The sequence below is a fragment of the Euleptes europaea genome, chromosome 5 (assembly GCF_029931775.1).
Source record: "Euleptes europaea isolate rEulEur1 chromosome 5, rEulEur1.hap1, whole genome shotgun sequence".
In the NCBI taxonomy this organism is placed as follows: domain Eukaryota; kingdom Metazoa; phylum Chordata; class Lepidosauria; order Squamata; family Sphaerodactylidae; genus Euleptes; species Euleptes europaea.
In genome coordinates, this window is record NC_079316.1 from 112237588 (window position 1) to 112261350 (window position 23763).

The 23763-nt window shown below is 44.8% G+C and overlaps 1 protein-coding gene across 1 annotated transcript; it reads right to left on the reverse strand.

Annotated features, from left to right (window-relative positions):
- Nucleotides 1-1556: 1556 nt before the first annotated feature.
- LOC130477410 (cytochrome P450 2J2-like) lies at nucleotides 1557-23387 on the reverse strand. The gene is made up of 9 exons (XM_056849350.1): nucleotides 23187-23387; nucleotides 19855-20017; nucleotides 17095-17244; nucleotides 15103-15263; nucleotides 13354-13530; nucleotides 7306-7441; nucleotides 4841-5028; nucleotides 2520-2658; nucleotides 1557-1732 (listed from the first exon to the last, which is right to left on the reverse strand). The coding sequence occupies exons 1-9, from the start codon at nucleotides 23385-23387 to the stop codon at nucleotides 1557-1559; spliced, it is 1491 nt and encodes a 496-aa protein (XP_056705328.1).
- Nucleotides 23388-23763: the final 376 nt, after the last annotated feature.

Sequence of the window (23763 nt, forward strand, 5' to 3'; positions counted from 1 at the left end):
AATTTTGGTTGCGTCTACATTTTAGGAGTAGTACTAATCCCCTTGTTGCTAATATGCTCTCTGAATCGGAAATATCTGTATGGTCTTCTTATATTGAGAAAAGAATTACTTGGTTCTTGTAGGTTATCTGGGCTGTGTGACCGTGGTCTTGGTATTTTCTTTCCTGACGTTTCGCCAGCAGCTGTGGCAGGCATCTTCAGAGGAGTAACACTGAAGGACAGTGTCTCTCCTTCAGTGTTACTCCTCTGAAGATGCCTGCCACAGCTGCTGGCAAAACGTCAGGAAAGAAAATACCAAGACCACGATCACACAGCCCGGATAACCTACAAGAACCAATGAACTCTGACCGTGAAAGCCTTTGACAAAAGAATTACTGTTTTGGGGCTCAGTGTTGAGGATATGGTGCTCCTTTCTGAGAGAGCAGCATATGCTTTGATCCAGCAAAGAATTATTGATGTTGAAATGCAAGAACTTAGAAGTCTAGCTTCTGGAAGATGCGATGGGGAATATCAAATTCCATGCCAGAGTACTTGTCCTGTCTTACTGTCCCTCATCTCCGGAGAGCATTTATGTTAGCCCGTTTTAATCTTCTGCTATTCTGTATGGGAGATATAAGAAAATTCCATACTCTGCCAGGGTGTGTAAATGTGCCCTGGGGGAGATTGAAAGTATTGACTATATGCTCTTGTATTGTCCATTTTATTGTGAAATTTGTGCGGTCCTTTTAGATCCCTTTCTCTCAAATCATGCAGATCAAGCTGATGATAGTAAGATCAAATTGTTGTGATCCTCCCGAGATTCTGAGACTATTGAATCTGTGGCTAAATTTTTTTGATGAAATTGTTAAGAGGCGGAGGTTAAATAATGCTTAGAGGGTTGGTTTTATTTGATCAACTGCTTAATGGTATGCCAGTAAAGGTATTGAAATTTGAGTGGCACATGCCAGGCGGAGAGCCTGGGCTACCACTGGTGCCCAGATGCCTTGGATGGCACGGTGGAACAGGCCCTGCCGGTCAAAGCAGGTCTGTTCTGCCACAAAGCCCCACAACAGCCATGTGTTACCTAAAAATTGGCTTAAGCCTCTTCACTGGTAGTGAATATAGGTCATTTTTTTAAATCCAGTTTCCCTACTGTCTCGTATGAAATAACTGCATTTAGAAGATCTCTTGGGTTAATCCGTCAACTGACGGTGGAAGTAAAGACCACTCTGGACTCTCCTCTGTTTAAACAGCAGTAAAACCCCTACCTTCACAGAAGAAGAGTTGGTTTTTATATGCCGATTTTCTCTACCTTTTTAAGGAGAATCAAACCGTCTTACAATCTCCTTCCCTTCCTCTGCCCACAACAGACACCTTGTGAGGTAGGTGAGGCTGAGACAGCTCTAAGAGAGCTGTGACTAGCCCAAGGTCACCCAGCTGGTGGGGAATCAAACCTGGTACTCCTGATTAGAGTCCACAGCTCCTAACCACTACACCACGCTGGCTGTAAGAACAAGGACAGAGAGTGTTATCAGTCAAAGTTAATTCTGTGGAAAGCCAAAGCAGAAATTGCTCCTTTTAACGAGGAAGTGCACAGATGCGGTAAGGTTGGGGGGAAAGTGTTAATCCTGGTCTGAAGTCAAGGTTTAAGATCACGTCCTTTGGAGCTTGGAAAGTAAATTTCTGCAGGAGGGCAGTGAAGAAAACAAACAGTTCCATCCTGGCCAGCTGCTCTCCGAGACACACTCGTTTTCCTGGAAGACAATGAAAGAAAATGGTCATGTGAACTGCAAATTCCTTGGGTTTGCTGCAGCAACAACAGTATCCAGTGGGGTGTCGTGGTTAAGAGCGGTGGACTCTAATCTGCAGAACCGGGTTTGTGTCCCCACTCCTCCACATGAAGCCTGCTGGGTGACCTTGGGCTAGTCCCAGTTCTCTCTGAACTCTCTCAGCCCCACCTACCTCACAAGGTGTCTGTTGTGGGGAGAGGAAGGAAAGGGGATTGTAAACTGGTTTGAGTCTCCTTAAAAGGTAGAGAAAGTTGGTATATAAAAACCAACTCTCCTCCTCCTCCTCTCTAGCAGCAGAAAAAGCTCTGCTTCCAGCTGTACAGAGGAAGCACAATATTCTGCCAGAACCCCCCCCCCCCCCGGGGCCCAAGGCATTCAGAACGGCCTCCTATTTTACTTCTAATGCAGTTCTGCACGGCAGCCACTAGTGGCACATGGAAGGAAGACAGCGCATGGAGCACAGCCATAGCTATGCTTTCAGCTTACTGTACTTTTCTGCAAGGGTTACTACCAGGAGGCAAACAGCTGCATATCTTGCTAAACCCGAGGCAAGCTGGGGGCAGGGGAGGTAGAATCTTAGTCCAGGGGCCAATGGTGGCTCTGGACTGCCCTGAGTATAACTGCATCGAATTGGAAAAAGCTACAACAGTTCCATGATAAGTTGCCAGGCATGCATGAAGCAACAGCTGGGAGCTGGGAATCTTTGCAGCCTGCCAAATGTAACACTTCCAAGCATTTGATCCACTGTTACCTGCAGAGAAGGGCAGGAATGCTTCCCTCTTCTTGAACTGACCGTTGTCCAAAAAATGACTAGGATTAAAGACATCAGGAGTTTCCCACTCCTCCTTATCAAACAGCACGGAGGTCAAGGAGGCCAAGAAAACAGTTCCCTGGAAAAGAAGAAAACGGTACCAAGAAGAAAATGTATTAGGGCAATTACCTTTAAAGTCTACATTACTATTTAACCTAGCATTTATACTATTTAACTCTGCATGGGGGCTTATTTTTGAGTTTTGAGAATTTGGATGGAGAAAATGAGCATCTAGAGAGCAGCAAATCCAAGGCAAAACCTCCCGTGCATACATGTCCATACTGAATGAGGATACTGAACGAGGTGACATTGTGCTTTACCAAAATGTGGGTTTCCCATTTCAAAAAAGTCTCAAATTAAGATTCAGGATTTATGTATTGTGTGTGAAAAGTGCCGTCAGGTCGCAGCCGACTTAGGACAACCCAATAGGGTTTTCAAGGCAAGAGACGTAACAGAGGTGCTTTGCCATTGCCGTCCTCTGCATGATTTTTGGTTTCAACCTGTTTAAGTGGATTTTACTTCAAGCTTTTAATCCTAATCTATTATATTTTGTTCTGTTTTATTGTATTAAATTTAAATTAAATGTATGGTTGCTATTGTTGATGTGAGCTGTCCTGAGCCCGGCTGTGGTTGGGAAAGGGTGGGATAAAAGTCTAGTATAAAAAAATTACATCCCGGGTGGTCTCCCATCCAAGTACTACCCAGGGCCAACCCTCCAATGCTTCTGAGATCTGACACGATCACGCTAGCCTGGGCCTTCCAGGTCAGGGCGGATTTATGTATTACTTATTTAAAATATTTATATCTCATGTTCTCCATATTTATATGTTCAAGGTTAAGAAGAAGAAAAAGAAAGAGTTGGTTTTTATATGCCAACTTCCTCTACCACTTAATGAAGAATCAAACCGGCTTACAATCACCTTCCCTTCCCCTCCCCACAACAGACTCCCTGTGAGGTAGGTGGGCCTGAGAGAGCTCTAAGAGCTCTAAGAGAGCTGTGACTGGCCCAAGGTCACACAGCTGGCTTCATGTGTAGGAGTGGGGACACCAACCCAGTTCACCAGATTAGAGTCCACCGCTCATGTGGAGGAGTGGGGAATCAAACCCGGGTCTCCAGATCAGAGTCCACCACTCCAAACCACCACTCTTAACCACTACACCATGCTGGCAATTGGAACCATGTACGTTTTTGAAACAGCCACTGACTATCAAAGCCACGGGTTATCAGCTGAAACTGAGACCCGAGCTCAGTTCTACCGTTTTCAGGGAACGGGAAGGAACCCAAAGGGTCAGACTCCCTCAACCCACCAGCATTTCACTGATCAGACCCAATGATCTCCAGACTGTGATAGTCCACGATCAAGCACATGCCAATAAATGCTTACAGAAATGGTAACGCCAGATGCCCCACGCAAGCAACACTACTAGGAAAGGCAAAGTCTCCCAGGGATATGCACCACTGGCGAATAGGAGAAGATTCTTCCACAACTCTAGATCACAGGTACAGAATCAGGTTGGGCGAAAACGCATGGTCGCTTTAGTCTCCTTTATTCCCTATTTCAGCCAGGACTGAACGCACGTTCGGCAAACCGCATGCATTCGATCCTGGCTGAATCCTGGCTGAAACAAGGATAAAGGAGGCTAAAGCGACCGTGCGTTTTCTCCCGTTGTTTCGGCACTCCGGGTCTCAACTGGACCCTGACATGCCTGTTTCTTATCTACCACACTGTGACTGTAGTTGTGAATGTAGTATCAGGATTGGAAGAATGATACAGCGAAGGGGCAGGGATACACAGAAGAATAAATAACACTTCTCTACCGATGGCACTTGGAATTGTGGAACTCCCTGCCCCAGGATGTGGTGATGGCTGCCAACTTGGAAGGCTTGAAGAGGGGAGTGGACATGTTCACGAAGGAGAGGGCTATCCATGGCTACTGGTCAAAATGAATACTAGCCATGATGCACACCTATTCTCTCCAGGATCAGAGGAGCAGGCCTATTATCTGAAGTGCTGTGAAGCACAGGCAGGACAATGCTGCTGCCATCATCTTGTTTGGGGGCTTCCTGGAGGCACCTGGTTGGCCACTGAGTGAACAGACTGCTGGACTTGAGGGGCCTTGGTCTGATCCAGCAGGGCCTTTTCTGATGTTCTTATGTTAAGGATATAATGCCTCTGAATGCTCAGATTTTTCACTGTAAGGTTTCCTTTGCTCTTTTTTGGGGTGGGGTGGGGATAGGAAACAAGCATTTCTGTATTTACTTTTGGCAAATGGAATCCAGCCAGTGTGGTGTCCTGACTTATGGCCCGTGGTACGTTCAAAGGCACAATGTTGCTTTTTCTTTGAATTTCATGAATTACTGCGTTGGTATAGGGCATGTGCTCTCTGTCGTCCGTGGCAGGCAAGCGAGACTGGCCGATCACAGAGTCTATTTCGCCTTGCACCTTTGCTATACACAAAACAACATTTGCTGTCAGTAGAGGAAAAGCCAGTCCCTCAAATGTCAGGCTGTTACATTTTCACCAGCAAACATGGTAAAGTGTCAAGAATCATTCGGGTTGCCAACTCCGGGTTGAGAAATACCTGGAGATTTTGGGGGTGGAGCCTGAGGAGAGCTGGGTTTGGAGAGGGACTCCAATGCCATAGAGTCCAATTGCCATAGTGGCCATTTTTTCTCTCCAAGTGAACTGATTTCTATCGGCTAGAGATCAGTTGTAATAGCAGGAGATCTCCAGTCACCACCTGGAGGTTGGCAACCCTAAGAATAATGAATGCAATTTTCAAACAAGAAACAAACAGTATACTCTGGAAGTTGCATTTAGATTCCCTCATCAAAAAATATATCCCACATTTGCTGCTTCTGGTTGGTTTGGGGGTGTCTTAAACATCAATGAGATACTTAAACGTTGTGGGAATTCCAGGACTGAGGCTCCCCCCAATTTCTGGATTGCTGAAAAGGTTCAGGGCCTGGGTGCTCCTCTCTGCCGTGTTTTGGATTGTTTTTCTTGTGTTTCCCAGGCAACAGGATGGAGAGGGGAAAGGGATGCAGGTAGGGTTGCCAGATCCAGATCGGGAAATACCTGGAGATTTTTAGGGCAGAGCCTGAGAGGGGGGGGTTGGGGAGGGGAGTGACTCCAGTGCCATAGAGTCCAATTGCCAAAGCGGCCATTTTCTCCAGGGGAACTGATCTCTATCGGCTGGAGATCAGTTGAAATAGCAGGGGACCTCCAGCTAGTACCTGGAGGTTGGCACCTGTAGATATAGCTCTCCCATTCACTGGGGTCTCAGGGAGGTAGGGTTGCCAGCTCTGGACTGGAAAATACCTGGAGATTTTGGGGGTGGAGCCTCAGGAGGGGAGGGTTTGGGGAGGGAGGGACGTCAATGCCATAGAGTCCAATTGTGGCCATTTTCTCCAGGGGAACTGATTTCTATCGGCTGGAGATCAGTTGTAATAGCGGGAGATCTCCAGCCACCACCTAGAGCTTCTGCAATGGAGTCTCCAGTACAAAAGTAGCAAAATGTTCTTATTGGTGCTTACACATATAACATCAGCAATACAAGAGTGGAAGATACATATAAGATAAAAGTTATATACAGTATGTACAATCTAAGTAAGGTGCAGTCTCAGTGCACCAATTGCCATGTTCTTTCAGGTAAATGTTGTATTTTCTTCAAAAAGTCCAATAGTAGGTACTGTCCCAAAAGCACACTTTTTGGGAAAAGGTGGGGGACGGCCGTTTCAAATCTTTTCTTCAGCCCCAAACAGTAAACATATCCAAATCGTACCCAATAGTAAAATCTTTCACTCTGTTCTCAGTTCCCAGAGGGATACTCTAAAGTGAAGCCGAGTACCAACCTAGAGTTTGGCAACCCTACAGGTAGGGATCAGAAGATCTGTCCCTGGCCAATAAGGAGGAGTCATATAGCCAGATCCAGCATGGAGAAGAGTTGTTTAATCTGGTGTTGGCCAAGGCAGGGCAGCTGTTTTCTCCCAGGTTACTGGTTTCTGGCTGCTTCTGTTGCTTCTGCGGCTGATGGCCTTGGGGACTGGCCTCTCTTGCTTGCCTCACTTCAATACTAGATAGTGTCAGAGGGGCTGCCATGTTTGGTCTGTAGCAGAACTGCTAGATTTGAGTGCAGCAGCGCCTAAGAGACCAACAAGATTTTCAAGGTATAAGCTTTGGATACAGGGTTGCCTGCTCGGGAAATACCTGGAGATTTGGCGGAGCCTGAGGGGGGCAGGGTTTGAAGAGGGGAGGAACTGCAATGCCATAGAGTCCAATTGCCAAAGCAGTCATTTTCTCCAGGTGAACTGATCTCTATCGGCTGGATTGTATTATCATGGTCTGTGTGACTGTTATATTTTTCCTAAATTTTTGTTCAGTTCTATAACAGCATGCTACTTTTTGCTCACCACCTGGAGGTTGGCAACCCTATATCCCGCGCTTGTGGGAGGACAGCGCACTTTACTGTTGAAGCCCTCTACGCTAGCCGGGCCAGCCGGCAGGACTATCCCCGAACGAGCCTCGGTGGCTATATAAATAAAAATACGTTTGCTACTCTATGAATACTCACCCTTTTAAAAACTGTGATTTTAACTCACGCGTAGGATAAATGTGCCAGGATAGAAGTGCCAGAATACAGAATACGGCAACTTCAGATATTAACACAGCAGAGGATACCAAATGCATGACTGAAGTTAGAAACCCAACAATTATACTTCCACCTTGCACTTCTGGGTAAATGGCCATGTACAGCAAAGCCCACCGCAATGTCGTAGACGTTGTTTCTGTCCCAGCAAGAAACAGATCTAATGTTGACTGCAGCAGATTTTCTTCGCTGAAACTGGCAGGGGCGTCCTCCTGCCAAAGAAAAGTAAAAATTAGGGCATGACGCTCTGCTGATTCCAATTTGTTGATGGTTCCCGACCCTAGAAGTGTGCGGCTGTCTTCAACAAGAGCCAGGGCCTTTTCAGCCTTGGCTCCGCCCTGGTGGAACTCCCTCCCCAGTAACACCAGGGCCAGCTAGTACCTGGAGGTTGGCAACCCTAATATATTATGGGTAGGGTTGCCAACCTCCAAGTAGTAGCAGGTAATCTCCTGCTATTACAACTGATCTCCAGCCGATAGAGATCAGTTCCCCTGAAAAAAACGGCCACTTTGGCCATTGGACTCTATGGCATTGAATCCCGCCCCTCCCCAAACCCCACCCACCTCAAGCTGCACCCTAAAATCCTCTTGCCAGTGATGAAGAGAGACCTAGTAACCCTAGGCAGAGCATGAGGAAGGCTGGGTTTGGGAAGGGGAGGGACTTCCATGCCATAGAGTCCAATTGCCAAAGTGGCCATTTTCTCCAGGGAAACTGATCTCTATCAGCTGGAAATCCGTTGTAAGAGCAGGAGATCTACAGCTAGTACCTGGGGGTTGGCAACCCTATACAATACTGTAATACATCATTCAGAAGTATATATAGTTTTGAAAAATTATGGAGACAAGATGGTTAAAAAGAATTCGATTTGTTTTCTGTAATTTTGTTAGAAAGAAGTTTGAGAATGCTCTGAGAAAGTTCATCCTCTATGAAACAAGTGAGACGGAGGAGCTGCTTAACACAGAATTAACCTGCTACATGAAGGAGGCAACTTGCTGCTCATAATACATGAAGAAGTGTTGTATAAAAGAAAGAAAAAGCAATATAGCTACGGTTGCCAACTGCCAGATAGTAGCAGGAGATCTGCTATTTCAACTGATCTCCAGCCAACAGAGATCAGTTCACCTGGAGAAAATAGCCGCTTTGGCCATTGGACTCTATGGCATGGAATTTCCTCCCCTTCTCAAACCCCGCCCTCCTCAGGCTCCGCCCCCAAAACTTCCCTGCCGGTTGTGAAGAGTGACCTGGCAACCCTAAATATAGGTAAGGTAAAGGTCCCCTGTGCAAGCACCGGGTCATTCCTGACCCATGGGGTGACGTCACATCCCGACATTTCCAAGGCAGACTTTGTCTGCGGGGTGGTTTGCCAGTGCCTTCCCCAGTCTTCTTCCCTTTGCCCCCAGCAAACTGGGTATTCATTTCACCGACCTCGGAAGGATGGAAGGCTGAGTCAACCTTGAGCCGGCTACCTGAAACCGACTTTTGTCAGGATCGAACTCAGGTAGTGAGCAGAGCTTTTGACTGCAGTACTGCAGCTTAATACTCTGCGCCACGGGGCTCCTAACCCTAAATATAGACTCCATTTATTTTGTATTTAGTCTGGATTAAAAGGTGCTAATTTGTAAGACTTGTATTACAAATGTAATATGTACCTTTGTTATCACTGAATTGATTTTCACATATACAAATACATGAATACATTGTGAGTCTTGAATATAATTCATACCCTAAATTGGGTACCAGTTGATAAATTGTTTGCCAAGCGTTCAGCAGCTATTAGACTTTTAATTGAGTGCCCTCTGTTTTATTCCAGGTAAGATTACTGGATTTTGTTTTAATAATGCTGGATGTTTTAATAAATATATATTATGTTAATATTTATAATTTTACTGTTGTTACCCGACCTGACTGAAGAGGGTGGGATAGCAATTTAATCAATCAATCAATAAAACAGAAAGAAAAGTAGAAAGAAAGAAAGAAAGAAAGAAAGAAAGAAAGAAAGAAAGAAAGAAAGAAAGAAAGAAAAAGAAAGAAAGAAAGAAAGAAAGAAAGAAAGAAAGAAAGAAAGAAAGAAAGAAAGAAAGAAAGAACATGAAGGGGCTAAAGTGGTATAAATATGTCATATTGATATCGTGACGGGGTTCCAAGACTTCCACTTCTCTATTCCTGAACAGGGCTCAGGATGAAACAGATCACAGCAACAGTCTTGAGGATGATGGACACAGCATTCAACGAAAAACCAAACCAACTGATTATCTGATTTTTCTGATCAGTATTCCAAAGCCACCCTGACCTGGATGGCCCAGGTTAGCCTGATCTCGTCAGATCTCAGAAGCTAAGTAAAGTCAGCCCTGGTTAGTATTTGGATGGGAGACCACCAAGGAATACCAGGGTTGCTGTGCATGCGGAGGAAGGCACTGGCAAACCACCTCTGTTAGTCTCTTGCCGTGAAAACCCCCAAAGGGGTTGCCATAAGTCGGCTGCGACTTGACGGCACTTTACACACACACACACCCCAAAGCCTGCTGAATGTGTACTCAGACAAAGAGTTCATGTGACGGGGACACCTCTCTGGGATGAATTTTATTGGCTTTGGGCTCACCAGCGTACTGCAGGAAGGATCACTGGCTACTGGAATACAAGATTTTAAACACACAGCGGCATCTTCGTCGAAAACCAGGGTGCCAAACATAAGGCCTGTGGGCCGGATCCGGCCCCTTGAGAGCTCTTATCCAGCCTGCAAGCCAGCCAAGGCAGCCACACACACACACACACACACTTGATCTGGGCTGTTGAGGCATTAGGGTTGCCAGGTCCCTCTTTTCCTCCAGCGGGAGGTGTTTGAGTTACAGGGTGCGTGTGCGCCGGCGCACGTGCGACACTTCTGGTTTAGAACTGGAAGTGCCGCCTCGCAAAGGGCCTTTACCTCTTAGTTTGAGAGGTAAAGAGGCCCTTTACCACTCAAACTAAGAGGTAAAGGCCCCTCGCGAGGCGGAATTTCTGGTTCTAAATAAATTGTTTAAAATATAATTTTTTTGTCCATCTCTTTATTTATGATAATAGTTATAAAAACCATTATTAATATGCTATGCAGTAACAAGAACCAATATAAAAATGACAAAAAGAAAGCATGTCATCTAACTCACCATTCAGAGAAATGATAATTGCACAGGAATAACATCCTCATATGTACCACGTTCCAATGGCCAAGGCTGCTCCAGGTAAATTCAAAAATCACCAAGTATGAGCTAATAGTCTCTACATTGACAGATAAATTTCTAAGTCCAGGTGTAGGTAATATAAGGAAACTAGGCTACCTGCAGGTTTCTAAGGGATCGAGTGAAAATAACTGTTACAAGAAGCAGGAAAAATCCAGTTCTGTATTCAGTCCAGTGGGGGAAAGAGTCCGGAAAAGGAACATAAATTTGGATTCCATTTGTAACAATTTTGTTTTGGATATTTTATTGGTCAAAAGATCGCCCCCAATACTGCCAAAGTACACAAAAAAGCATGTTGTCTTCAGACTGATTTTTCTCAACAAAATGAGCAGTTAAAGGCGCCTCCATCACCCGAGCGCGTAATCTGGACCTATGTTCGCAAATGCGGGTTCTGATAGTTCTAATGGTACTGCCAATGTACATAAGTTGGCATTTGCATAAAACGCAGTACACTACCTGTTTCAAAGTATTGTCGAAGGCTTTCACGGTCAGAGTTCATTGGTTCTTGTAGGTTATCTGGGCTGTGTAACCGTGGTCTTGGTATTTTCTTTCCTGACGTTTCACCAGCAGCTGTGGCCGGCATCCTCAGAGGAGTAACACTGAAGGACAGTGTCTCTCAGTGTCAAGTGTGTAGGGAGATAATATATAGTCTGAAAAGGGTTGGGTTTGAGCTGAATCATTGTCCTGTAAGTATCAAGATAATGTGCTAATGAGGGTGTGGTATGTTAATATGGAACCATTGTATCCTGAAGTGATCTGCTAATGTGTGAAATCCAAAGCTAATCTGCATGGCTATTGTTGACTGTAGTCTTTGTTAGTCCAGACTAACAATTTTTTTGCGTCCAGATTTTTTGCGACCTACGGTTCCCGCAGCAGGGGAGGGTACAACAGTAAAGAGAGAACCTAGTTTTAAATTTGTCTGACAGGCAGCTAACCTCAGATGAAATTGAAGTATTAAACTTGGGTCTGGGCTATGCCCCAACACCTAAATATTCCGTGTTGCATACCAGAGTTGACCTTTTTAAATTATTCCGTCAAATCAAACTTAAGTATCATTTCCAGGGAAGTACTTTTAATAGATCTTTATTCAGACCTACCTCCACCTTTAATCCCTATAGCCACAATCATTTTGTGCAAACATTACAACAACTTGTTCTACGTAATGTCTTTCGTATGGAGAAGAGCAAAATTCCTTCCCTTGTAAATTTCACTCTTGCACAGCATTCTATTCTTGAAGGATTAAAAAATGATAAATTTATCATAATTAAGAATGCGGATAAGGGAGGGGCCATTGTGATTATGAATTGGGAAGACTACAATAACGAAAACGTATGACAACTTAATGATACTCAATTTTATAGACCTTTGGCCATCAATCCGTGTCAATCTGTGGGTCTTATTATTAAGACTACCATATATGAGGCTCTCAGCTCAGGCTATATTAACCAACATGAAGCAGGTTTCTTAATTAATAAATACCCCAGGACTCCAGTTTTCTACACTTTACCAAAAGTCCATAAAAAAACACGACCTCTTCTTGGTCGACCCATAATTTCGGGGTCTGCTTCACAATTGGAACCAATTGCACGGTATCTTGAACATCATCTCAAATCTTTTTCTTCCTCCACCCCCTCCTTTATCTTGTGACCGAGGGGAGGGAGGGTTGTAGTTCTCCTTTCCCCTCAAACGTCACGCAGTCTGATTGGTACTTGCCACATCCATCAGAAAATTCAATTGTTTAGATCAACTTGATAGAATCCTTGCCGATTAATCCAATATCTTATCTTAACCAAAAAGGTTTTATATGATGTGTGGGGGAGAGAATGCGGAGCTCCCAGTTTCGCCACTCAAATTGAACTTCTATTCCCGGTAAGATCAAAAGTTGTTCTTGTTACTCACATAGATTTCTGAAGGGTGAGTTGTTCTTGTTACTAACATAGATTTCTGAAGGGTGAGGTTTTTCTTCATTAATAGTTCATTAGTTGGTTATAGGTAATGGAAGCCCAAGCGTAATACCAAAGAGACGCTGGAGGCGATGCCTTCTCCCCTCGATGCCTAGCGGGACAGTCATCCACACCTCCAGGGGGCTTAAAAAAGCTCCCTCAAAGAGTATTGGAGCCGCTATCTTCAGGCTGCAGAGGAATTCCTGCATCCCGGTCCACTGTTTAGGACCGGGTTGGTGTAGTAAAACCACACCAATTCAGCGTAACTTGGATTCCCTTGAGAGAGCCCTCTCAAGGGACGTCTGCTTGGAGCTAGCTCATTACCGGAGGTCCTAGCTCATTACCGGAAGTCTCTAGCTCATTACCAGATTTTTATATTGGTTCTTGTTACTGCATAGCATATTAATAATGGTTTTTATAACTATTATCATAAATAAAGAGATGGACAAAAATTATATTTTAAACAATTTATTATATATAGGAATTGATCAGCTGATGAAGCCTCCGGTGAAACGTGGATACCGATCTAGACGACACATCCTTGTATCCCCTTTTCAGCTGTTTAGCATGGACTACAATCACTTACCTGTAGCATTGCTGCACCTATATGCAATACTATACAATATTAAGGATACTTACCTGAACAGAAGAACCAATTGGATTGATTTTGTACCTTTGTATTTTGCATTTTGTAAATATTGTATATATTTGTCTCTTTGTAAGCTAAGTATTCACTTGTCACCTTGCACTTTATTATAGTTGTATTGCACTGAAATTGTGTGCTGGTTTTGCTTTCCTAAACAATATCCCACAGCACAGAGCCTTTTTGTTTTCTGGTTGTACCTGGAGGTTGGCAACCCTAAGCTAGTACCAGTAGGTTGGCAACCCTAGGCGCAACCAAATGGCATTTAGGTGATATCTGACCCTTGTTACCCTGGTCTAAAAAATAGGAATTTAGTTGGTTACCTTGGCTATTTCATTGAGATAAGCATCAATGAAGTCCCTTGTTTGAGATGGGCTCCAGTCCGCTTTGTGCTTTTCAATGCTTTCTTTGACGAAGGATTTTAATTGTTTCCAGTTTGTAATAACAGTCTGGTGGGGTCCTGGCAAGTATTTCATTATGGCTGGAAAAACATTGTACACCTGAGGAGGCAAAAAAAATTAAAATAAGAGTTTGCATGGAAAGAATAGAGAACTTTTTGTAGACCATTGAGGGAATGGACAGGGAGAAACTTTTCTCCCTCTCTCATTATACCAAAACGCAAAGTCCTCTGTTGAAGCTGGAGTGTGAGAGATTCAAAACAGACAAAAGGAAATATTTCTTCACACAATGCAGTTAAATGGTGGAACTCTCTGCCACAGGATGTGGTGATGGCTGCCAACTTGGAAAGCTTTAAGAGGAGAGTGAACATGTTCATGTAGGAGAGGGCTATCCATGGCTACTAGTCAAAGTGGATATTAGTCATGATGCATCCCTATTCTCTCCAGGATCAGAGGAGCATGCCTATTCTATTAGGTGCTGTGGAACACAGGCAGGATAAATGCTGATGCAGTCATCTTATTTGTGTGCTTCCTGGAGGCCCCCTGGTTGGCCACTGTGTGAACAGACTGCTGGACCTTGGTCTGATCCAGCAGGGCTTTTCTTATGTTCATACCATTCAGGAAAGGATGTAGAGAGAAGATAGGACCATTTTCAGCCTATTGGAGCAGAAAGGAGGAGACTGTGCTGAGATGTATGGCTGTGCTCAAAATGGCATCTTACCTGTGGCAAAGGAATTTCTTAGTCAGGAATTACTGAAGGGGTATCGTAATGCTTATGAAGGTAATGTAAGATATCTTAAAGGTATGGACAGTAAGCACATTCGGGATGGACAAGCGTCTGAATTGGAGGAACGGGCATTGGATATTTTCCCCTTGTACTTTTCCCCTCAGTGCCTTGAACTAGAGATATTTGTACTGATATTCTATTTTTTAATGAATGCTATGTATTGTTATTTATGGTTATTGTTTAAAACTGTGTAAACCTAAAATAGTATAAAAATTATTTTAAAAAAACAACATCTCCATGAACATTTCTCTAACTCAGCAGCAGTCCCGTCTGAATTTGATTAGTGTGCAGAACATGTGTTAAACATGACACCCCCGGAGCACGTTTTCCTTACACCCATACACACACTTCCAAACAAAATGTGATGTGTGGAACCACTGATTCCCATGCTGATTATCATACAAATATATACATTTTTAATTTTACGTCATTTATTCCCTGCCTTTCTCCCCAGAACTGTTTCTATTGTTCTTCTCTCCTCCACTTTACCCTAACAACACCCCTGTGAGGAAGGTTAGGTTGAGAGTGTGTGACTGGCTCACGGTCACCCAGCGAGCTTCTATAGTAGAGTGGGGATTCAAGCCTATGTCTCCCAGATCCTAAGCTGACACTCTAAATATGACACCACATAAAATATACGTGTCATTTCGCTGCAGTGGAGTTCACAGACAGATCACATACTGTCCATCAGGAAAATGAAGTCTCGTAGATTTTCCACACCACACAAAAAGTGCTAAATTAAAAGAAAAGCATAGTGGATATTTGATTAGGATGCCTGAATGGGAAGTTATGAAAAATACAAGAGGGCTGGGTGTCCATCTGGGTGTTTTTCCGAGACCAGAATGGGTTCTGTCTTGCCATTCCACGAGATCTCAAAAAAGACTCACCTGAATCCAAATGCTCGCCTGCAGACTGATGGTCTCATCAAGCAAATGCAGTAACTTCTGAAATTGACTGTCATGGTATTCGTAGCGATTCCCAAAAGTGATAGAACATATGATATTCGAAACAGTGTTATTGATCTGAAAATGGGGGTTAAATGGCTGACCTGAGAGGGGGGAAGGAAGAGAAAATAGTGACAAGTAACCTTTCACAAGAATAAATGATTTAGTGGCTATTTGAAGAAGAAGAAGAGTTGGTTTTTATACCCCACTTTTCTCTACTGTTAAGGAGTCTCAAAGTAGGCTGACCATATTTCCTTGAGACAAAAACGGGACATTGGGATGGCAAAAATGGGACAGGGGTTATGTAATATTCTTCCAAAGGAAAAAGGCTTAAATGCAAGAAAAATAATGCATGGGAAACATTTCTTTTGGTGGCAAATGTCATCCTGTGACCAGTCCTTTATTGTTATCAAAAATCTGATTTCAAGGGATGGTCGCGGTGTGGGGAAACAAAGCCTCTACTTGAAACGACCTTCTTTTGGGAAGCAGGCTTTCATGGGGGGTGTTGATATCGGAGCCAGCCAAAGTCTCAACCATGGGGGCTGTCTGAAGGAGAGTGCTCATCCAGGTGGCTGAGAAGTCTCCTTCGGAAGCCTGGTGGTAGCAGCAGTCAAAGCTGGCACTTTTTAGCTGGAGGGTATATCCCTCAGGGCGGGACTTGATGACCCCGTCTTTTAAACGACCCTTATACTTGATCCAGAGTAACCCACTGAATGGTGATGGACGGATGGTTGTGGTGATGGATGTTTGGTCAGAGCAAGTTGGCTCCTATTACACGACCCCTACCTCAAAAGGGCCCCAACTGTGGGGCCCTAACTAAACCAGCCCCCCCCCAAAGATAACAAAATGGGAGAAAGCACAGAGCAGCTAGGCAAAGGGGAATACACGAACCCCCAAAAGCCAAATATTTATTTGGCTTTTTTGGGAATTGCCTATTCGGCTTCGGGGAGATCCCCAGGCTTTGGCCTTTGGTAAAACCGAAGCCTGAAAATTACCTTAATGACTAATTTTGGGTTTATTTTCAGATCGGGTATATTGATATGCACAACCCTAGTTCTGACTTATTCGGGGATTACTGAATACCAGAAGGGCTCCAGTGCACATACAGAGTTCTGCTCTAGCACAAAATCCCACGTTGACTTCAGCGTCAACAGAAGCTCTTTGGACACCCCTAGCATCTGGCAACACCATATTAGTAATACGGAGAACCTCTGCTACCTGCCTGGGGGGCCATTTTGTGAATGTTAAGTCCGCGTGGGGAGGATTCATGAGATCAGAGACAGAGTTCAACAACACAGCTTTATTTGATTTCAGCACAGAACTAACTTACACACTGAACATGCCCTGCTTATATGCCCCCTGGCCGCCTGCGGCCACTCCCCCCCTGATCCATGATAGGGGGGAATACCCTCTCGGTGACCAATGGGACATGCTGGCTTAGGGCCAATAGGATCCGTTTGCTTGACCAATAGGGCAAGCAGGGTTTAGGATCCTTCATGCAGAACTCAAGCTCCTGAGTCCCCCTTGATTACTCCCCAACTATATACATACACGCCCTGACTTGGATGGCCCAGGCTAGCCTTATCTCATCAGATCTCAGAAGCTAAGCAGGGTCAGCCCTGGTTAGTATTTGGATGGGAGACCACCAAGGAATACCAGGGTTGCTGTGCAGAGGAAGGCACTGGCAAACCACCTCTGTTAGTCTCTTGCCATGAAAACCCCAAAAGGGGTCGCCATAAGTCGGCTGTGACTTGACGGCACTTTACACACACACACATATACATACACAACAGTGAACATAGATCTTCCTTCCAGCATCCATCTAGCCTTTCCCTGTCAGGCGCATTCGTCCACACCACAAGGGGAAGTCACCTGGGAAACATTCCGCTTGCTTGCCTGTGTTCATGGAGTAGCGTGACTGGCTCTAGAGCTCACCTTTTTCATCTTCGATGGCATCTGTAAGGTATCTGGTCTCTTCTTGTATTCGTTCTTCTAAACTCCTCTTCCCCAAACCAAAGTTTCTGAGAGTTGTTAACGCAAACCGTCTTTGTTCTTTCCAGCTATTTCCATTCGAGTTGATCAATCCTATGGGGAAAGGATCAAAACTGCATTCCTTTCCCCATTTAAAAGTAAAGAAAAACAAATCCTGTTCTTAGGGTTGCCAGCTCCGGGTTTAGAAATACCTGGAGATTTTGGGGGTGGAGCCAGAGGAGGGTGAAGTTTGGAGAGGAGAGGGACTTCAATGCCATAAAGTCCAATTGCCAATGTGGACATTTTCTCCAGGTGAACTGATTTCTATCGGCTGGAGATCAGTTGCAAAGCAGGAGATCTCCAGCCACCACCTGCAGGTTGGCGACCCTACCTTACTCCTCTCTATGGTTAGGTTTGCCTGATCCCAACTGTGTGGCATTTGGAGGTGGTTAAGAAAGCATTGGATGGGCCTGATCCTTCTTCATGCAGGCTTTGTTTGGGCTAAGCTCAGCTCTGCTTACTCTCCTACTCGCGGACAGCCACATTCTCTTTTCCTATCAACCAAAGATCCAAATGGCCAGGGTTGTGAAATACCTGTGAGATTTTTGGGGTGGAGCCTGATGAGGGCAGGTTTTGTGGAGGGGAGGGAATTCAATAGGGTATCATGCCATAGAGTCCACCTTCCAAAGCAGCCATTTTATCCAGATGAATGGATCTCTACTGGCTGGAGATCAGTTGTAGTAGCAGGAGAGAGGATGTTGAGTGGGGACATGATTGCTTTATTGAAGTATTTGAAGGGCTGTCACTTAGAGGAGGGCAGGGAGCTGTTCCTGTTGGCAGCAGAGGATGGGACTCACAATAATGGGTTTAAATTGTTGGCAGAAAGGTACCGGCTGGATATTAGGGAAAAGTCTTTTACAGTAAGAGATGTTCGACAGTGGAATCAGCTACCTAGGGAGGTGGTGACTTCCCCCTGACTGGCAGTCTTCAAGCAGAGGCTGGACAAACACTTGTCAGGGATGCTCCAGGCTGATCCTGAATTAAGCAGGGGGTTGGACTAGATGGCCTGATAAAAGCGAAAGTTTTAGTATTCCAACGCCTTATTGATATTTACTTGCAAACCAAAACAGCACTCCTTCCAAGGTTCTATAGGCCCTTAAAGTCATGGACAGGAATTTCTATTGCTCCATACTTGTCCACCATTACTTTCTCAAAGTTTAGGTGGGCCTTTTCTAGAGCACAGTTTAATGCTTTCCCATCGGCTCTACTAAAAGGAAGGTTCCAAGGGCAGCCCATGGATATGCGTTCATGCTCCTGCCCTGATAAGGTTGTTGAGTCAATGGAACACATTCTTTCGCATTGCGAAACCCATAGGGATGCCAGAAAGCAATTAATATTACCACTTACACTACACAAGTATCCCGGATATGATTGTAGCTCTAAACATGTTAATGATTCACTGGTAAAATTTCTGTTGGAAGACAGGAACTCTACTGTTTCCCTCATGGTAGCAAAGTTCTGCCACGCTGTACTCAGGAAGAAGGGAGTTTAATCACTTTTTGAGAAATCAAATTAACTGCATATTATTTAGGACTGAACCTCAATTGTAGGGTGCCGATCTTGTAACAAATATCAAAATGTCTAGATTATGTAGTCTCCAAATGTTATTGAATTAATGTAATAATGCTTGATCCCCTTTTCCTGCCTCTGTTTTAATTGTGGATGTATTGAATTGTACATGCTGGCCAATGGCTGTAAATAAAAGTATTATTTATTATTATTTACTAGATGGCCTGTATGGCCCCTTCCAACTCTATGATTCTATGAGATCTCCAGCCAGTACCTGGAGATTTGTTTGGGGTCTTGAGGAGACTCTTTGGTATGAATTGATATTGTATGTCATTTTGTGAGGCTAAGGTTGCATACTTTTTGTGATACTGCAGGTTAATGTGTAATTATATATGCTAAAATTATTATTGAGTTGTGGTCATTGTATGTTCATCTGTGTTGAATTCTTCTAGTACTTGGAGGTCGGTAACCCTACACATGATTGCTCTAGGCACTGGGTCCCACCTCACCAAATGCACATAGAAAATAACCATTCAATATATAGACATGGCCTTTAAATTGCCAGAGTATCTCTGCGCAGGTAGGGTCCATCCACCCAGGCTTAAATCTTAGCCAGCCTTTGTATATCTGGATAGAAGAGAAAGGCTTTCTCAGACTTCTCAGTCTCTCGGCAGCAAAGGATACAGTGGCTAGGCAACACCAAAGGATTAACAAGGCTGGCAGACGAGAGGAAACTGGCTATGGAGAAGGGGACCCCACTGTGTCCAGCTCGCCCTTTTCCTGGGAAACTGCCTGAGCATGTGTAGCTCCAAAATTGTGCAAATAAGTCCCTGCCGGGGACATTTTGGCTCAGGAAAACAGCGCCCCCCCCCCACTGCAGTTCCAAGTCGAATTGGGCTCCCTCTGATTTTAAAATCACATTCCCTGCAGCTATTGTGTGTCTGCAGGGAAACAAGTTAGGGCTGGGATTCCCCACTTGCCTTGCCAAAAAAGGATCATGCAGTTTGGTCTTCAGCCAATAAGCTATCAATTATATGCAATCCTGATCGAAGCACCTGCTCATTAAAGTCTCATCTTCTGAAACAGTGTAAGGGTCTTCCCATTATGTTTCTTTCAAAGCTGAGAAACGTAAGTTGCATAATAAAGGAAGCTCACCAGATAGCCCAAAAATCTCATCATTTAAAGGAAAGCGTGGACGGTCTACGAAGTTTTCTCCTTGGTGAACGAGAGCTTCCTTCACCAGAGGCAATCCATTTACAGTCACAATCCACATGCTTCCAACCTGCAGGCTGAAGATTTTGCCATATTTTTCTGCAAGCTAAAGAGGAGAGGAAAAACAATATAAAGGAACTGGAAATCCCTTACGAATGTTTCTGCCTCTAGCTCCTATCCCTGAATGGAGGGAACTTGGCTCTGAAATTCACGGTCTGTGAAAAGACCACGACACCAATGCCGAAGATTGCACCAATTCCAGTTTCTTAGCCAAGTTATTGTCAGTTGTTTTAGGAAAGAGAAAATGAAGTATTTTTCCCCTGGAGTGGGCACATGGGAAACCATGAACAGCAATTCATGTATCTTTTGTTCAGTAAGTCTAAATGGGTGTCCAGAGACTGTAAAAACAAAGCCAAAGTCCCTTGGAACATCAAAACCGACAAACATATTGGTTGTTTTTGCATGGGTACTTTCACTCACGTTCGTCCCGTCTGTCTCGGTTGTTCCTTGAAGTTATGCATGAGTTCTCCGTTCATTAGAGATGACCTTGCGGCCAGCCCTCACAAATCCCAGGACTTCCCAGTCCTCTGTTAACCCAATTCTTCCGTCTCCTCTGAGCTCAGCCCGGGTGGCATCCCCATGAATAAGGCAAAGCGTGGGATATGCAAGCTTGGGTAGGGTTGCCAACCTCCAGGTACTAGCTGGAGATCTCCTGCTATTACAACAGATCTCCAGCCAATAAAGATCAGTTCACCTGGAGAAAATGGCTTCTTTGGCAATTGGATTCTATGGCATTGAAGTCCCTCCCCTCCCCAAACCTCGCCCTCCTCAGGTTCGGCCCCCAAACCTTCCTGCCAGTGGAAAAGAGGGGCCTGACAACCCTAACTAGTAACCATGGGTAGCTTTCTCCTCCAGGAACATGTCCACTCCCCTCTTCAAGCCTTCCAAGTTGGCAGCCATCACCACATCAATGGGGCAGGGAGTCCCACAATTTCATTATGCGTTGTTATATGAAGTTATATAGAGCGTGCAAGCTTGAGGTGATTTCTTTAGTAAATAGAGGTTTAAATAAATCAATTAATCTGAAAAAAACATTTAAGACAGTAGCTGCAGACTCTTGCTCAAGGAGGGCAGCTTTCAATGAAGTCACCTCCAAAAGCTGCATTTTGCCACGCACCAAGGAATCAAGCTCAGGGCTCCAGTAAACACGAGCTAGGGCTTTTTGGGATTGGTGCAATATTTGATGGTAGGACGGTATTAAGTGTGGAACACATAATTGGTTGATTGAAAGAGAGATAGGGAGATGGTCACTGCCCATGTAATCGCAGACTTCCATATTACTGATTAGAGGTAAGAGATCTAATGAAACCAGAAAATAATCGATAACACTGGCACCATTTTGGTTAAAAAAAGTGAAATCTCCATTAGGGTCGATCTGTGATCGCCCATTTACTATTATTAGGTTCCTCTGAATAGCGAATTGGGTCAGACTTAAGCCGGAAGAATTGATTACCGAGTCCCTGGAAGTTCTAGTATACCATAGGGAACTCAGGAAAGATTCATCAAAATTCCCTATAAGATTTTGGAAGAGAGTATTATCATCCGGCCCTATTCGTGCGTTAAAATCACCAGCCATAAGAATTGGAATAGTTGGGTGATTGTTTTTGATCCCAGACGGGCCCAGTTTCGTGCAGTATTACTTGATCTAGCAGGAGGAATATAAACAGAGAATAAAATAAGTGAAGAAACGACCATTGTAGCATGATCTATTGTGAGCTTGAGTCTAATTGGTGGGATGCAGTAAAATTGGTGGGATGCAGTAAAATACACGGTATAATTCTGAATACCAGGAGATAAACAAGAAGATTCTTCTAAGAAGCATCTGTCTGCCTTCTTACTGCTTGAAACACAGCATCATTGGACCAGATTGATCCAGGGTTGCCAGCTCCGGGTTGGAAATTACCTGGAGATTTTGGGGGTGGAGCCAGGGGAGGGTGGGGTTTGTGGAGGGGAGGGACCACAACAGAGTACAATGCCATACACTCCACCTTCCAAAACAGCCATTTTTCTCCAGGGGAACTGAGCTTTGGAGATCAGTTGTAATAGCGGAAGATCTCCAGGGGAACTGGTCTTTGGACATCAGTTGCAATAGTGTTATCCGCAAAAGTGGACCCCTCCCCACCTCTGGTACTCAAGCGAGAAGGAGACAACTCGGTCTTCTGCAAAGAAGGTTTTTTTTTAATTTGCCAGAGGGGAGAAAAGAAGCATTATAGGCATTCAGTAGTTCTCCCAAGGTGCCACAAGAACAGTCTTTTTTACTTCTACCCATCTAGACAAACCATATTAAGAATACGATGTGAGTGCATCCTCTCATTGGTTGAAGACCCTAACATGTGGGTCTGAATTGCATCACTTCTATTTTCTACACATGCTCAATTTACAAGTCAGCTACAAGCTCTTTGGGTGTACGTGCCCTAGTTTTGATTGGTTGCTTACAGCGGTCATCTCCTTTTGTGATTGGTGCATTGTCTATGAGCTCACTACCTGTTCTGCGCATACCCAGCCTTACATTACTGTGCATGAGTGCCTGTCTTTGATTGGTTGCTGCTGCATACATATGTTTTTAAAGCTGATTGGTCCCTTCCTACCTGCAAGTTGCGTGATCATCCCATGCTCTTCTGTTTGATTGGTTCCCTGAGTGTGTGCACTGTTTGTGCCCAGAGAGATGTCCGGGCATGTTAGCCGGCCTATGCATCCCTCAATAGCAGAAGATCTCCAGGGGGACTGATATTTGGAAATCAGTTGTAATAGCAGAAGATCTCCAGGCCCCTCCTGGATGCCGGCAACCCTAGATCCGGCCCAACTAGCTGGTCTCTTCTTATGCTTTTACGTTATCCGCTTTCATTGGCCTGCAAGCCAGGCTGCTTCAAAGTGTGTGGCCCTGCTTTTCTCCTTAGGGTTGCCAGGTCCCTCTTCGCCATCAGCAGGAGGTTTTGGGGGCAGAGCCCGAGGAGTGCGGGGTTTGGGGAGGGGAGGGACTTCAATGCCATAGAGTCCAGTTGCCAAAGCAGCCATTTTCTCCAGGTGAACCGATCTCAATCAGCTGTAATAGCAGGAGACCTCCAGCTAGTACCTGGAGGTTGACAACCCTACCAGCCTGTCAGTGACCCTTTCACCTGTGTGGACAGGAGCTCCTTGACAGGGAGACCCCAAGGCCCGCTGCCAGGACTCTGGGCCCTCTCTGGGCTTAAATCAGCTCTTTCCCTCTTCCTTACCTTTTGCATAGATTCATGAGGCTTCTTAGGGTCGAACTGGAGCAAAGTACCCAGGAAAGGAAGGGACAGAGGCCCCGGAGGAAAACCCTTTGGGCGTCTCCTTTTCCTGCAGTCAGCAATGATCAGAAGGAGAGCCAGGAACAACAGACATGCCGGCAGGGGTACAGCCTCCCGGAGGGCTGAAAGCCCCTGAAGGAGCATGTTGGAGTCCCTTCGATGGCAGAAGAGAGTGTTGCTTGTGACGGAAACCCACGTCAGATTCTGGGAAGAGCAGCCGCGCCTGCCCTGGGCGGAAGTTGCTGGGTTATTTATTTTTTTAAGTTCTGTTATAAAAGAGCAGGGCGAAGTTCGCAGGCTGGAGCACCACGCCCAGAGAAGGAAAACGTTAAATACAAAGTGGGACTGTCCCTAGGAAAGAATCGAAGAGAAATGGTTTAGGCAAAAGAACTGATTTCTGGATTAGGATGTCTCCGCTCTGCTTTCACTTCAACAATGTAAACCTATCCTTCCTGAAGCAGCAGACCTGTAAGAGTTAAAAATTGAGAAATATTATTAAAACTCCAAAATCAGAGGGCCT